Source organism: Lemur catta, chromosome 21, assembly GCF_020740605.2.
Source record: "Lemur catta isolate mLemCat1 chromosome 21, mLemCat1.pri, whole genome shotgun sequence".
NCBI classification, from domain to species: domain Eukaryota; kingdom Metazoa; phylum Chordata; class Mammalia; order Primates; family Lemuridae; genus Lemur; species Lemur catta.
In genome coordinates this window covers 33012997-33029398 of record NC_059148.1, presented here as the reverse complement: position 1 = coordinate 33029398, position 16402 = coordinate 33012997, and the positions used below count along the sequence as shown (strand labels likewise).

General features: G+C 57.6%; 1 protein-coding gene across 7 annotated transcripts in view; it reads left to right on the top strand.

Annotated features, from left to right (window-relative positions):
* The first annotated feature begins 186 nt into the window (after positions 1-186).
* CFAP92 (cilia and flagella associated protein 92 (putative)) overlaps positions 187-16402 on the top strand; it is a 23325-nt gene continuing 7109 nt past the window's right edge. For 2 of the 7 annotated variants that reach the window (XM_045534156.1, XM_045534154.1), the window contains exons 1-12: positions 187-268; positions 1427-1719; positions 2307-2497; positions 3028-3232; positions 4607-4750; positions 5406-5493; positions 6322-6446; positions 7345-7491; positions 9095-9279; positions 11079-12001; positions 13604-13798; positions 14848-15142. In XM_045534156.1, the coding sequence (XP_045390112.1) occupies positions 1455-1719; positions 2307-2497; positions 3028-3232; positions 4607-4750; positions 5406-5493; positions 6322-6446; positions 7345-7491; positions 9095-9279; positions 11079-12001; positions 13604-13798; positions 14848-15142 (2763 nt within the window). In that variant the 5' untranslated portion in view covers positions 187-268; positions 1427-1454. Of the gene's footprint in view, positions 269-1426; positions 1720-2306; positions 2498-2720; positions 2867-3027; positions 3233-4606; positions 4751-5405; positions 5494-6321; positions 6447-7344; positions 7492-9094; positions 9280-11078; positions 12002-13603; positions 13799-14847; positions 15143-16402 lie in introns of those variants that run through there. The other 5 variants (XM_045534155.1, XM_045534159.1, XM_045534160.1 and 2 more) reach the window with 5 other exon arrangements.

The following is a 16402-nucleotide window of genomic DNA, read 5'->3' as shown; positions in this document are numbered from 1 at the left end:
CCAGGCCGCAGCGTCGCCCCGCCCCCTCGACGCCCCGCCCCCGGCAGGCAGCGTCGCCCCACCCCCGGGACGCAACGTCGCCCCGCCCCCGGGACGCCCCCACCCCCGGGACGCAGCGTCGCCCCGCCCCCGGGACGCAGGCTCGCCCCGCCGCACGCCGTCTCCTAGCAACCGTCGGAGCGCGCCGCGCGCGTGGAGGAGCCGCGTCCCGGAGTCTCCCCGCCGAGGCGGCCGCGAGTCCCGGCGCCGTGTGCGCGTCCGCTCGCAGGTACCGCCCGGAGGGCAGCCCCGGCCTGCGCCCCACCTCGGTCGCCTGCCACACGGTCCCCTCCCCGGCGGGACCCGCGCCGCTCCCCGGGGACCCGCGAGCCCGGCACTGAGCCAGGGGTGGGGGAGGGGTGCGAGAGGGGGGTTGGGGGGAGATGGGGTGTGGGGGAGGGGGGATGGGGGTTCGGGGAGGGGACGGGCTGGGGAGGGGTGGGGGAGGGGATGGGAAGAGGGGGATGGAGGAGGGGCTAGGGAGGGGTGGGGGGAGGGGTGGGGAGGGGTGCGAGAGGGGGGTGGGGGAGGGGCGGGGAGAGGGGGTGGGGGAGGAGATGGGGGGCGTGGGGGAGGGGGAGGGTGGGGGGAGGGGTGGGAGAGGTGATGGGAGTTCGGGGGAGGGGACGGGCTGGGGAGGGGTGGGGGAAGGGATGGGGGTGTGGGGGAGGGGCTGGGAGGGATGGGGGAGGGGATGGGGGTGTGGGGGAGGGGGTGTGGGTGTGGGGGAGGGACGGGAGAGGGGGGTGGGGGAGGAGATGGGGGCGTGGGGGGAGGGGGGAGGGTGGGGGAGGGGTGGGAGAGGTGATGGGAGTTCAGGGAGGGGACGGGCTGGGGAGGGGTGGGGGGGGTGGATGGGGGTGTGGGGGAGGGGCGGGGGAGGGGATGGGGAGGGGATGGGGTGTGGGGGAGGGGATGGGGGTGTGGGGGAGGGGTCGGGGAGGGGTGGGAGAGGGGATGGGGGGTGGGCTGCGGGGGTGGGAGGGGTGTCCCTCGCTCCTGGCCGTCCCCCGGCTCTGGCACGTGCTGTCCCCGGGCCTGGGTTGGGGTCCCTTTCCCCAGGCAGCAAATGCTGCTCGCCCTGCCCCGCCCCGCCGGGCGGTCAGGGGGAGGGGGCTCACCTGGGGCAGGTACAGTCCATCAGCCAAAGGGGCAGCAGCTGGCCTCGGGCTGGAGACGTGGTGGGGGGGTCGCAGCCTCGCTTCTGGATGCTTCTTTCCTCTGTGCACACTCTGCACCTGTTGAGCACTTACCTGGTGCCAGGCAGGGACTGGGACCCGGGCCCTGCAGGCAGGGACGGGGGCAGAAGGGCGGGGCTTCCTGCAGGAGGCCAGGCTCACCTGCTGGGAGCAGCCCGTGGTGACAGCTTTTGTGTTCTGCTACCTAGGAGCGCCCGCCCCTGCGAGCCCTGCAGCATGTCGCTGAAGGCCTGGCAGTGGGAGGAGGAGGACCGGGCCAGCCTCGGGCCCATCTCCTCCGTCAACAGCCTTTACCCGTCCCCGAGCGAGTGTCACATGCAGGAGTGCCTCAAGGCCACGGTCGGGTCCCAGGCGTCCGACTCTGACTTTGAGAGCAGCAGCTTCGAGTCCTCGGAAGAGTCTGGTGGCACCTTGAACTCCGACATGCCCCAGGTCGTGCCCTGCAAATTTGTCATCTCACTGGCCTTCCCCGTGAACATGGGTAGGTGCTGGGACAGAATCCTAACGTCCCCTGTACAAAAGGCGGTGCGTGATGACTGTCTCCCAGGAGTTTAGGGCACATGCATGCCCTGCATCCCCCTACCACCGCCAGCGTCCCCTTTCCAGCTGCGGTGGCCGATGCCAGTCTGGAAAAGAAGCGATTTTGGGGGGCCCAACTGTGGTTGCCTGGGCTTCACATGCTCAGTCCTCTCAACAACCCTAAAAAGGCCGGGCGCCGTGGCTCACGCCTGTCACCCCAGCACTCTGGGAGGCCGAGGCGGGAGGATCGCTCGAGGTCAGGCGTTCGAGACCAGCCTGAGCAAGAGCGAGACCCCGTCTCTACTAAAAATAGAAAGAAATTAGCTGGACAGCTAAAAATATATAGAAAAGTTAGCCGGGCGTGGTGGTGCAGGCCTGTAGTCCCAGCTACTCGGGAGGCCGAGGCAGGAGGATCGCTGGAGCCCAGGAGGTTGAGGCTGCTGTGAGCGAGGCTGACGCCACAGCACTCTAGCCCGGGCGACAGAGCGAGACTCTGTCTCCAAACAAAAAAAAAAGAAGGTAAAAAAAAATAAAATCTCTGTTTTTTAGGTCATAAAGGCAAACGTACGAGTTTGTTTGAAAAATATAAGAAACACCCTAAGATGGACAACACCATCGCAAAGATGCGGCACTTCTACCACCTGGAGTACTTCCTGCTGCCCGATGACGAGGAGCCCAAAGAGGTTGACATGGTGATGTTTCCGACAGTGGCCAAGGTGTTCCTGGAGTCGGGGGTGAAGGTGTGTGTGGGTGGGTGGCCTTCTGCGTGTTCTCGCACTCTCTGCAAAAACCATGCTCTGCAGACCCCCAGCAGTGGCTCCGCTTGCTACAAATGCAGGGTGTCGGGCCTCGACCCCTGAGTGCCACCCTGCACTGACCTAATATACGTATTTTTAGCTGTCCAGCTAATTTCTTTCTATTATTAGCAGAGACGGGGTCTCGCTGTTGCTCAGGCTGGTCTCGAACCCCTGACCTCGAGCGATCCTCCCGCCTCGGCCTCCCAGAGTGCTGGGGTGACAGGCGTGAGCCACGGCGCCCGCCCTGCTGTCATTTTTTCCAAGGAACCCAGGGGTCCGGCGGGGCCCATGCACGATGCCCTATTTCCCTGTGTGAGTCCGGAGCTGGGGGACAGCCAGGCACGGGAGTCAGAGCCCCGGCTGTCCTGCGGATGGGGACCCGGCCACCGGGACCCAGGTGGGGTTTTGCTGTGCCTGCTGCCACCTCCCCCATCTTTCCACAGTTAAAAGTCACTGAATGTCATTTTACACAGACCGTGAAGCCGTGGCGTGAAGGTGACAAGCTCTGGGTGTCATGGGCCCAAGCTTTTACCATCAGTATGACGAAGGAATTGCTAAAGAAAATAAATTTTCACAAAATAACCCTGAGGCTCTGGGACACGAAGGACAAGCTTTCAAAAAAAGCCAGGTATTACCGATTGAAGACAACCACCCACGTGGATGACATAGGGTCTTCCGGTAAGTTCGGGGCTTCTGATTTTATTGGAAATGTTTCCGGAGGTTTCTGGCTTAGAACCTGGTGACAGAGTAAAAGCCGGCACTCCCGCCTTGGCTTCCTCTAATCTCCACGTGCTCATGCTGGTTTCCGTGGCAGCGGCATGTCACCCCTCCAGGACACGCTTGGGCGTTAGGAAGTGGCATCCTCAGGAATTCATGGCCCTGGTGACAGTGTCCCCGTATGGGCCCTTTCGTCCTAGGCCGGCTCTGGTGCCTGTCTCTAGACTAGCGCTGCACGTTTGCTGAAAAAAAATTACACAATGTCCCCTGGGGACAAAAGAAAGCAATTTTTTTTTTTTTTTTTAGAAAGAGTCTCGCTCTGTCGCCCGGGCTAGAGTGCCGTGGCATCAGCCTCGCTCACAGCAACCTCAGACTCCTGGGCTCCAGCAATCCTCCTGCCTCAGCCTCCCGAGTAGCTGGGACTACAGGCATGCGCCACCACACCTGGCCATTTTTTTCTCTACATATTTTTAGTTGTCCAGCTAATTTCTTTCTATTTTTAGTAGAGATGGGGGTCTCGTTCTTGCTCAGGCTGGTCTCGAACTCCTGACCTCGAGCGATCCCCCCGCCTCGGCCTCCCGGAGTGCTGGGATGACAGGCGTGAGCCACCGCACCCGGCCAACATTGTTGAAATGACAACAAAGGACTTAGAATATTCCATGGTCTTACTTGATACAATAATGGCCGGGTTGGGGATGATTGATTCCAATTTTGAAAAAAGTTCTGCGGGGCAAATGCTATTAACATCCAACAGCATTGCACGCTGCAGAGAAATCTTCCGTGAAAGGAAGTCGATCCATGTGGCAAACTTCGTCATCGTCGTCTCATTTTAAGAAATTGCTACAGTCACCCTGACCTTTAGCAACCGCCAGCCTTGATCAGGCATCAGCCATTAACAAGGAGGCGGCCGGGCGCGGTGGCTCACGCCTGTCATCCCGGCACTCGGGGAGGCCGAGGCGGGAGGATCGCTCGAGGTCAGGAGTTCGAGACCAGCCTGAGCAAGAGCGAGACCCCGTCTCTGCTAAAAATAGAAAGAAATTAGCTGGACAACTAAAAATATCTACAGAAAAAAAATTAGCCGGGCGTGGTGGCGCATGCCTGTCATCCCAGCTACTCGGGAGGCTGAGGCAGGAGGATCGCTGGAGCCCAGGAGGTTGAGGCTGTTGTGAGCGAGGCTGACGCCATGGCACTCTAGCCTGGGGAACAGAGTGAGACTCTGTCTCAAAAAAAAAAAAAAAAGAAAGAAACAATGAAGCAAGACCGAGTAATTAACAGAGATTCAGTAAGTAGGTGTGACCGATTGAGTCAGTGATGGTCCTTCCTCCTGGGTTCCAGAGGAAGTGAGACGTCTGGTTGCAAATCAGAGAGGATTTTCTGCACGGGGCACTGCGGAGGCCAGCATCGTCACAGAGGAGCAGAGTCACGAGCACCCACCAGCAAATCACGAAAAAGCAAAAACACACTCAAAGCGCTTGCAAGGTTGGTGGAGATGCGCTTTGCGGGCAAGGCCTGTGCCGGGTCCCGGCAGGGAGAGTGCTTGGTTGGTGCCGCTGAGGCCGTGTGTGGGCGCTGGTGACATTCCGGTGTATCTGCAGCTGCCGCCAGAATGGTTTGCCACTAAGGCAGCGCTGCTCTTGCTCCACTTTTTTTTTTTTTTTTATTGAGACAGAGTCTGGCTCTGTCGCCCGGGCTAGAGTGCCGTGGCGTCAGCCTCGGTTACAGCAACCTCAGACTCCTGGGCTCAAGCGATCCTCCTGCCTCAGCCTCCCGAGTAGCTGGGACTACAGGCATGCGCCACCACGCCCGGCTAGTTTTTTCTATATATATTTTTAGCTGTCCAGATAATTTCTTTCTATTTTTTTTTTTTTAGTAGAGACGGGGTCTCGCTCTTGCTCAGGCTGGTCTCGAACCCCTGACCTCGAGCGATCCTCCTGCCTCCGCCTCCCAGAGTGCCGGGATGACAGGCGTGAGCCACCGTGCCCGGCCATAACAAAGATTTTTACTGAACGGTTAACCATGCACCAGGCCTTCCGCCTGGAGACTGGCATTACAGACCTCCGTAAAGGGCCCTCATTTCTTAGCCAACCAGCAGCACGGAACAAAGAAATCCGGAGATATTTGCTAATTTTATCAGGTTCTCACCAAACAGAGCCAGAAACTCCTTGCAAGAACACTGAGGAATGTGAAAAGCCGCTCAAGACGTATGATCCTTCCACGGTCCGGTAAGGGTTGACCCATGTTATTTTGGGGGGCAGGTCAGCCTCGCTCACAGCAACCTCAGACTCCTGGGCTCAAGCGATCCTCCTGCCTCAGCCTCCCGAGGAGCTGGGACGACAGGCATGCGCCACCACGCCCGGCTCATTTTTTCTATATATATTTTTAGTTGTCCATATAATTTCTTTCTATTTTTAGTAGAGACAGGGTCTCGCTGTTGCTCAGGCTGGTCTCGAACTCCCGACCTCGAGCGATCCTCCCGCCTCAGCCTCCCAGAGTGCTGGGATGACAGGCGCGAGCCACCGCGCCCGGCCATTAAATAATCTTGATTTTTAAAAATTGTTTTCATTTTGAATTTGTAGATTAGTCTAGGAAGAATTGACATTTTTACCTTGTCAAGTTATCCCATGCATGATCATGGTATATTGTTTTTCTTAATTCAGACTGTCCTTTTTATCCTTGAAGGTAGAGTTATTTTTTTCTCCCTGTAGATGTTATGCATAATGCCTATAAGTGAATTCCTAGATGTTTTATAGTTTTACTGGTTTTATAAAAATATATTATTTTCCGTTATATTTTTGAGGAGGCACAAGTGTGGTGAGCATTATTGGGGAGCTTGGTAGAAATGCAGAATTTCATGCATTAGCTTAACTGAGCGGTAATCTACATTTTATTTGACAAGATCCCCGGGTAATTCACAGGCACGTTGAAATTTGAGAACCACTGGGTTAGAGAGAGGCAATTGTCATTTCAAAAAAAAAAAAAAATCCGTTCTCATTTATCTGGCCCCTGAATTTTTTCCCCTTCATTAAGTTTTCTCACGGTGAATTTTCCAGATGGAGTGTGACAAGAACACAAGGTGTTTCTCTGGCCGGAGCCACCATAATGGAGATTAAAGAGTTAACTGAGCAAGCGTCATTCAGCCACCTAACAAACTTGCTGGACAGAAGAAAGTCTCAGGGTAAGTCAGGTGGGAATTTCTGGAATTTGACGCTAACTAGACAGATCACCAAATATATATATATATATTTTTTATTTTAGTAGGTTTAGAGAATACAAGTTGAATCGTGTTGCGTGTCCGTATTGTACGGTGGTGGCCTGAGTCACCCTAAAAGTGCACGTTGTGCCCCAGAGATAATTTTTTTGTTCCTCTTCCCAACCTCCGCCATCGTGAATCTCCAGTGTCCATGGTAACCATTCTGTGTGGCCTTGTGCAGCCATCCTGTGGCTCCCACTTCCAAGTGAGAACACACGTGACATTTATTTTTGTGTTCTTGAGTTACTTCTCTTAGGATGATGGCCTTCCGTTATATCCAAGTTGCTGCAAAAGACGTTATTTCATTCTTCTTTATGGCTGGGTAGTACCGCACGGTACTCATAGACCGTATTTTCTTTATCCATTAGTCAGTCGATGGGCACTTAGGTTGCTTCCATATCTTTGTCATTGTGAATTGTGCTGCAGTATGTTTGTTTTTTTTTTTTTGTTTGTTTGTTTTTTTTGAGACGGAGTGTCACTCTGTCGCCCGGGCTAGAGGGCCGTGGCATCAGCCTCGCTCACAGCAACCTCAGACTCCTGGGCTCCAGCGATCCTCCTGCCTCGGCCTCCCGAGTAGCTGGGACTACAGGCGTGCGCCACCACGCCCGGCTCATTTTTTCTATATATATTTTTTTAGCTGTACAGCTAATTTCTATTTTTAGTAGAGACGGGGTCTCGCTGTTGCTCAGGCTGGTCTCGAACTCCTGACCTCGAGCGATCCTCCCGTCTCGGCCTCCCAGGGTGCCGGGGTGACAGGCGTGAGCCTCCGCGCCCGGCCCACAACTCTCCTCTTGATGCTGATTTCCTTTGTGCGATTTCGCAGCTAAAGGGAAAGATTCGGAGGGAAAGAAGAAGATCCCGAAGCGGAGTAAGAAATTCCGAGCGGATCAGGACGTGACCCTGGCCCAGGCCGGGCCCTGGAAGCCGAGCGTCTTCTCGCTGCAGCTGGTGGTAACACCGCTACTGGCCGGTACGCCTTCCCGACGGCGTCCGCGTGTCTGGTCGCGTGTGGCTAGAATGTCCCTACATGGGAAGCTCACGATGGCCGAGCCTCGCTCCGGGACCCCCTCGTTTTATCCTCAGGAGAGCGAGGGCCGCTGTCCGCACTGCAGAGAGGGGAGATGGAGGCCCAGAGGGGTTAAGTGCGTGGCCCGACATCACACAGCTTAGGTCTGTTTGATTCCCAGGGAAACCTGCGAGACCGTGAAGGCTCATAATTGTGGCTGCTAAATAAGACGATGCTCCTGACAAACACTTCGCTACAGATTTTTGGAAAATCATCTAGGAAAGGGAGGAAAGGGAAGCAGTTTTTACGGAGCCCCTGAGGGCGCCAGGCGCTTCTCATGTCACTTCTCGTGACAAACCCTGGCCCTCTCGGCTTCTAGTGGGGGAGTCAGTGGTGGTATCATCTCTCATTTTTTCAGTGAGGGAAAGACGCTCAGAGAGGTTAAACAACTTACCTGAGGCCACACAGCTCGGGGGCAGAACAGGGATTTGATTCTTTTGCTTTCAAAGAGCTATCATGATTCAAGAAGTAGGTTTTCTGCATGTTGGCAAATAATAAATCAATAAATATTTATTATATCCATACGTTTTGATGGTGGGAACCTCAGGCTGTATTTGGGTAAAATTATGTGACTTTGTTATTTCAAAAAAGGGTAATACGAAGGCAAAAACCTTTCTTCTTTTTTTTTCTTTTTAAAGAAGATTTTAAGGCCAGGCGCGGTGGCTCACGCCTGTCATCCCAGCACTCTGGGAGGCTGAGGTGGGAGGATCGCTCTCGAGGTCGAGAGTTTGAGACCAGCCTGAGCAAGAGCGAGACCCCGTCTCTACTAAAAAAATATAGAAAGAAATTAGTTGGACAGCTAAAAATATGTATAGAAAAATGAGCCAGGCGTGGTGGCGCATGCCTGTAGTCCCAGCTACTCGGGAGGCTGAGGCAGGAGGATCGCTTGAGCCCGGGAGTCTGAGGTTGCTGTGAGCGAGGCTGACGCCACGGGACTCTAGCCCGGGCGACAGAGCCAGACTCTGTCTCAAAAAAAATAAAAATAAAAATAAAAAGAGAGAACATTGCACAGTGAAGGGGCCCCGCTTAGCCAAGCAGAGCCAGTTTGGATGCTGATTCCAGAACTCATCAGCCAAGAGGCCTCGGACAATGACCTCACAGCTCTGGGCTTAGGCCTCCCCGTCTGCAAAGCAGAGAGGACAGTGACCTCGCGAGGTTGTTCTGAGGGTGAAATGACATCACTGCGTGTCCAGGACGGGCTGTCGTAGGAGCACAGACGTCCCCTCTCCGGGTTTCCCTTACTCGAGCACGGGGTTCGCGACTCGCAGAAGCCGTGTCCCCCGGGGGCCACGTGGCAGGGTGTGGGGGCATCTCTGGTCGTCACTGCTGGAAGCGGTGACTGCTAAACATCCCCCCAGTGCACAGGACGGTCCCCTCGACTAAGAACGATCTGCCTTCCCCTTTTTAGCTGTGATTTTGTCCTCTTCTCCGGCTGCCTGGTCCCTCCGTGGTCCTCTTGTTTCTGCCACGAGGGACGGTCTAACGCTGCGTGCGTTTCCCCCGCCAGGAGAGCAGTCTGTCGTGAGTCGCGGCAGCGACAAGGCCGCCAACATCTTAGATTGCCTTTTGATGCTGAAGACGGATGTCCCCATCATGACCGAGGAGCAGAAGCAGGACTTAAACCCCCTGACCATAAAGATCAAGTGTGTGTCCTGCCTCCCGGCACAGCCTGTGCCCCTTCATGAGCTCGAGGTGAGGATGAGCTGGACGGGCTGGGGGGTGGTCAGGGTCCCTCCTCTTCCCGCCCACCCTGAGCCATCGGTGACCCTCCCTATGTGAGAAACATGATTGGCACCTGCATTTTGCCATTTAGGATCCCACAGAGACACACGAAAGCGATCAGGTTCCGGGGAGTCTGAGGTCTCTTACTACAACCCAGGGGCTCTTCACGTGAGGGCTGCCGCCGTCCCTCGGGGACCGCTGGGCTTCCCTGTCGTAGCAGGACAGTGCCCGGCTGGGTGCTCCTCACCCTGGGAGTCCCTTCTTCCCTCTCCTGGATTCCGCGTTTTCCTCTTCCTTCGTTTGCCCTCTCGTTTCGCTGGAGCGCATCCTCCAGTAGCTTTCGCAGAAAAGGTCAATGGGAGATTTGTTGTTTCGAGATATTTAATTTCTTCCTAAGTATTGTACGTTTTTATGCTATTGTGATTGGTGGTTTGAAAAATCGTATTTTTAAACTATTCGTGGCTAGTAAGTAGAAATGCAAGAGATTTTTGCCTTGGTGATACTGTTTTCTTACACCTGTCAAATACGCTTCTTTGATATCTCTGATCATGCTCACGCCTCTTCCCTTGGTGCATCTGATTTTACCCGTCGTAGCTTTTTCCTTAGGGGCTTTATGATTTTTTTTACTGTGATCTCATGTTCAATGGATCTTTCTTGGTGGGAATTCCCTGAGGCCCCGGTTGAAGGTGGGTCTCTCCAGAGACATTTTGTAGTCTCTCCCAGGTCCCCGGGGGCAGTGGGGATCCGGGATTATTTTGGAATAAATTCTCAGCCGTAGTGTAAAATTAGTAGTACAGTCGGAGCATGAACTCAGACCACAGAGTCGTGGAAGCTTAGCCTGTATTTATAAAAATGGAGCACCATAGTCACGACATGGAAATGTCCCTATTTTCTGCCTTGGGGCACAGCTTGGGTGTTCCTCTCCGTCTGGTTCTGGTGCCTCTTCCGCGCCCGAATCCCCTGGGACTCAACGTGGATTCCTAGTGCCATGCTGAACGGGGCCTTGGGCCAACGCTCCAGATATGTCTGGAAGGAAAATAGGGATTCCCTTTTCTTTTTTTTTTTTTTTTCGAGACAGAGTCTCGCTCTGTCGCCCGGGCTAGAGTGCCGTGGTGTCAGCCTCGCTCACAGCAGCCTCAGACTCCTGGGCTCAGGCGATCCTCCTGCCTCAGCCTCCCGAGTAGCTGGGACGACAGGCATACGCCACCACGCCCGGCTCATTTCTTTTTGTATATATATTTTTAGTTGTCCAGCTAATTTCTTTCTATTTTTAGTAGAGACGGGGTCTCGCTCTTGCTCAGGCGGGTCTCGAACTCCCGACCTCGAGCGATCCTCCCGCCTCGGCCTCCCAGAGTGCTGGGGTGACAGGCGTGAGCCACCTTGCCCGGCCAAGGGACTCCCTTTTCTAGAAATGTCTTCTCCCCACCTTTCCTGTGCCCAGCCTTGGGACAGGAACTAGAAACACAGGAGCAAAAAAAAGACACGTGGCCCGTCTTGATGGCACTCACAGTTCGGGAGGCACAAACACAATGACTGACACTTATCCAACCCTCGTTCCAAGGCAGCGCCATCTTGGTGCTTGCTTGGAGGCGACGGCCCGCAGGCCTGGCGAGGACCTTGCATGGGAGGAGAGTTCACGGTTGGGCCCCAGGGGTTGCCGGTGGTGGTGAGCGTGTCACTGGGCTTGGAGCTACCCGTGCTGGGAGGGTGACCCCAGGTGACCGCCGTGGCGGCCGGGTGACCGGCTGTGGCCCGGCTGTCTCTCCCAGAGGCTGTGCGTGCCCGTCTACTGCAAGTACAAGTTCCACAAGACGCCAGCGCACAAGACCGAGGGGCGGCCGCACGCCCCCCACGTTCGTTTCCAGGACATCAACGTCATCTTCCTGGGGACTATGGCCCCGGGGGACCTGCGGGAGTACCTGGAGGGCCCGCCTATGGCGGTGGAAGTCCACGACCGGGACCGCAGGCCCGAGGAATGTGCCCGGAAGCCCACGCTCTTCGGGGACGATCCCCTGGACTCGCAGCTCAACGGCCAGAGCCTCATCCCTCCCAAGGACACGGAGACCAACCCCTTCGAATCCCACGACACGCTCTGGGACCCTTACGGGGTGGCCCGGGTCAGCTTCGCCGACCTCCTCCTGGGCCACAAGTACTTGAACCTGGCCGTCCCCATCCACGCCTGCGAGCCCCAGCCCGTGCCCGGCGGCGGCGGCGACAGGGGCCGGGGCGGCCGGAGCAGGAGGCTGGTGGCGGGGTTCCGGGTCCCCACGGACGGCGCCCAGCGCGGCCCGATGCCCGCCGGCCGCTACGTGGAGGCCGAGTCCTTGCTGAAGCTCCGCGTGGACGTCGCGGTGCCGCTGAGCACCGGGGCCGCCGTCGCGGACCCGCAGCCCGGGGGGACCCGCTTCGGCCGCATCGTGTTCGTGTTCGACGTCGCCAAGCTGGCCCTGGTGCACGGGCTGCTGCAGGACGTGACCGCCATCAACTCCGAGGCCCTCGGCCTGGCGTCCTGCCCGGCCTGCGGCGTCCAGCAGGTGCCGTCGGCCTTCAGGATGCGCGTGACGATCCGGGACCGGCCCCAGCTGGACGCGGTCACCGGCTTCCACCTGCTGGACGGCCGGGTGCACGTCTTCGTCCTGGAAGGCCTGGCCGACCAGGGCCTGCGGCGGCTGTGGGACAGCCACCAAAGCCGGTGGGTGGCTTGCGTGGCGTGTCGCGGCCGGGGGAGCTGTCGCACCCGAGCCCGGGGTGCCGTGGCGTCAGCTGGGGAGAGGGGACACGTCGGTTCTGTCCCTCGCGGGGTCGGTCGTGGGGTGCTTCCCGGGCTTGTGATCGGACTTGACCGGGAGGAACCGGATGACTTTGGTTGAAGCGGGGAATTGAGGGGGACACAGAACGCAGGGTGGGTCGGGACAACGGGTCCCACTTTCGGACATCTGAGCCGAGGACGGCCTCGGGTCACTGGGGGCTGGAACATTCTATAGTAGATTTCAGCTCAGCCCAGGGAAGGTCATTCCGAGGGCGGAGGGACTGGCTAAGGGGGTTGCTCCTCCCTGCATGTCTCCGGGGACACCCCGATGGCCTCGCAGTGGGGACATTGCAGGGCCAGTTAGAGAGTCCGGTTCTGGCCTGAAGCGCGGTGTTCTTGTCCTTTGGTTTTGGTGACGTGACGGTTCTCTCTGCACAATTTGCAACCGTCCCAGTCAGGGTAAATAGCGTCTCCCGGCCGGGCGCGGTGGCTCACGCCTGTCACCCCAGCACTCTGGGAGGCCGAGGCGGGAGGATCGCTCGAGGTCAGGAGTTTGAGACCAGCCTGAGCAAGAGCGAGACCCCGTCTTTGCTAAAAATAGAAAGAAATTAGCTGGACAGCTAAAAATATATATAGAAAAATGAGCCGGGCGTGGTGGCGCATGCCTGTCGTCCCAGCTACTCGGGAGGCCGAGGCAGGAGGATCGCTTGAGCCCAGGAGGCTGAGGCTGCTGTGAGCGAGGCTGACGCCACGGCACTCTAGCCCGGGCGACAGAGCGAGACTCTGTCTCAAAAAAACCAGAAAAAACATAGCATCTCCCTCCTTTAGTCTGGAGGCCACGTCTGTGCTCAGGGTTCAGATGCTGCCGGACCCAGATGCTGACAGCTGGGAGTGCAGAGGTTGAGTCTGTCCACCCGGGAGGGGATCGCGGCTCTCTGGGGACTTGTCTTGATGTGCTGGCGGCCGAGAGGGGCCAGGAGAAGCGGGCCTTATGCCCGGAACTGAAAACATGTGATCACACGGAAACCCGCACACGGATGCTCACGGCAGCACTATGTATGACTGTCACAAACTAGCGACTCACACGTCCATCCGCTGATTTTTATTTTTTTGAGACAGTCTCACTGTGTCGCCCGGGCTAGAGTGCCGTGGCGTCAGCCTCGCTCACAGCAACCTCAGCCTCCTGACCTCGAGCGATCCTCCTGCCTCAGCCTCCCGAGTCGCTGGGACGACAGGCATGCGCCACCACGCCTGGCTCATTTTTTTTTTCTATATATATTTTTCGTTGTCCAGATAATTTGTTTCTATTTTTTAGTAGAGACGGGGTCTTGCTCTGTTGCCCAGGCTGGTCTCAAACTCCTGACCTCGAGCGATCCTCCCGCCTCGGCCTCCCAGAGTGCTGGGGTGACAGGCGTGAGCCACCGCGCCCGGCCCTTTTGTCTGTCTTCAGACACCAACATGCAGGGAAGCTCTGCGGGACGGCAGAGCCACCGGGTGGCCCAGGAAGCCACAGGGCGTCGTTGACCAAGGCTGTCGCCCCTGCAGGACCCCCGAGGCCGAGCGGGGCGGGTACAAGGTGCTCTACAACTCGCAGCTGCTGTTCCGCCACCGCCTCTACGCGGACCTGGAGACCGCCCTCTACCGCGTGCACCTGTTCCGGCCGGTGGCGCAGCTGGTGCGGCACACGGCGCTGTACCTGCGCAAGGCCATGCCCAGGAGCGCCTTCCGGACGGTGGCCAGGTGGGACTGTCCCCGCAGGGCTCGGGGAGGGCAGTTCCTGGCACCCTGCGGGCCCCCAGCCGGCCCCCGGGAAGAGTGAGGTGGCCGGGGCAGGGGGGGACAGCCAGCTGGTGTCCTGGCCACATGGGGGGCCGGAGGTGGCAGCCCCGTCCATGTCACCGAAGAGCCAGCAGTGAGTCTGGCCACGGGTGGCCCTTGCCGAGTATGTTAACGGAGTAGAAAGAGGAGGCTAGGGACAGGGACCGGGGACGGGACTCAGAGCTGGGAAGGCCTGTCATCCCCCAGCCCGGGCGACACCACAACTACCTCGCGGGGGGTCTCAAGCCAGCCGGGGCCGTGCAGGGGGGCGATGCAGCGACTGGGAACCGGCTGGGCCCCCTGGTGGCTGGGACTCCCACGAAGGCCTCTCTGTGCCCTATGTTGGCAGCGCCATCCGTCACGGCTTTGTCCGTCCCTGAAAGCCCAGGTGGCAGGCGACGGTGGCTCGGCTGGTGGGAGACACGAATGAGGTCACAGTGACAGACAGGAGTCCCAGCGGGATGCGGGTGGCCGGGAGGAAGCCAGCGAAGGAGACCTCTGCCCCCGTGAGCCCAGGTCATCAGACGGGAATCTGTCCCCTTAGATTTTTTTTTTCTTTTCTTTTTTTTTTTTTTTTTTTTTTTTTGAGACAGAGTCTGGCTCTGTCACCCGGGCTAGAGTGCCGTGGCGTCAGCCTCGCTCACAGCAGCCTCAGACTCCTGACCTCGAGCGATCCTCCTGCCTCAGCCTCCCGAGTCGCTGGGACTGGGGGAGCAGCTGGGACTGGGGGAGCAGCTGGGACTGGAGGCATGTGCCACCACGCCCGGCTAATTTTCTATTTTTTAGTAGGGACGGGGTCTCGCTCTGGCTCAGGCTGGTGCACCCCGTAATTAAGGACAAGCTCCGCGCCCCGGGCCGGCTGATCACCCTCGGAGCTTTCACTTCCTACTGTAAAACGGGTGATGACACCCGTCCCGCAAGGCAGGGGACGCTCACCTGGGGGGCGGGGGGGTGGCGGCTCTGCCTTCCAGGATCCACGAGATCTGCCGCAACAGCAGGGACCTGAGGGAGGTGATCGTGAGGGACCTCCTGCCCTCGTCCGCCATGATCAAGGACCTGAGCCAGGAGTTCGGGATGCCCTTGTCGCAGGAGGAACTGGCGGACGAGAACCTGCTGGCCCTACCGCCGCAGCCGGCCCCCAACCTCGAGGACTTCCGCCGTCACAGCTCCGCCCTGACGCCGGAGATCTCGGCCCACCGGGACAAGTACCTGCGGTGGCGCAGCGCCATGAAGCTGAGGGACCGCGGCAAGGACAGTTTCATCCAGGTGCGGGGTCCCGCGGGGTCGGGGGTCCTGTCCCCGCCTGGGGTGACCACCCACCCGCCGAGGGATGCACGGCATGTTCCCCAGTGGCCGGGGCGTCTGCTTCTGGCCGGGGACCCTGGGCCGGACGGGAGGTCACCAGGGATGCTCCTAGCTGTGTCCATCGTAGAGTAAGAACCATTGGGTGCACACGTGGCCGCCATCTTGCTCAGGTTACCACAGACACCCGGGTGTCCTAAGCTGTCCAAGCAACGCAGGAGACAAACCAGTCTCCACGAGAGTCCCATGGGCTCCAGAACCTTCCAGAAACTTCCGTTGGTCCATCTTTGTGACGCAGGGTGCTCTGAGGAGGTTGCTGGTATCCGATTCCGGTTTGATTGTGCCTTTCCCTGAGAGAGAACGTTGAGCTCCTACTCACCCGTTACTGGCCGTTCGGGTCTCATTTTGTGAGGGGCCTGTTCGTATTTCCATCATCTGCCTTTTCTCCATGGAAAAGCTCAGTTTTAGATTTTTTTACCCATTCGGAGTGTTTTACCGTCATTCAAATGGGTTGTCACATGCATTGTGTCTTGTCTCAGTCTGTGACTCACCGTTTTCAATGTTTTGGTGAGAAATGGTTAGTGAGTTCCAATTCGTTCTTCTCTGAGTAGTTTCTGGATATTTCCCTGGGTTTAGAGTTCGGACTTGGCAGTTATTTTCTGACACTTTGAAGATGTCACTCTATTTTTTTGTTTTGAGACATAGTCTCACTCTGTCACCCGGGGCTAGAGTGCCGTGGCGTCAGCCTCGCTCACAGCAGCCTCAACCTCCTGGGCTCAAGCGATCCTCCTGCCTCGGCCTCCCGAGGAGCTGGGACTACAGGCATGCGCCACCACGCCCGGCTCATTTTTTTTTCTATATATTTTTAGTTGTCCGGATCATTTCTTTCTATTTTTAGTAGAGACAGGGTCTCACTACATTGCCCAGGCTGGTCTCGAACTCCTGACCTCGAGCGATCCTCCCGCCTCGGCCTCCCAGAGTGCTGGGATGACAGGCATGAGCCACTACACCCGGCCTTTTTTTTTTTTTTTACTTGTTTTCCAACGTCCACCCTATGTAAAAAAAGGCCTGAGCTTTGCTCCTCATCCGATGACCCCAGACCTGCTTTTGTCCCCATCCCTGTTGCTCTGACCCGCAGCTACCTTGTTGCCGGGACACCCTCTTCTCACCCGTGTGCAGACGTGCACGCCTGGGGCAGAAATCCCTCCAAGATTCTAAAGTCAA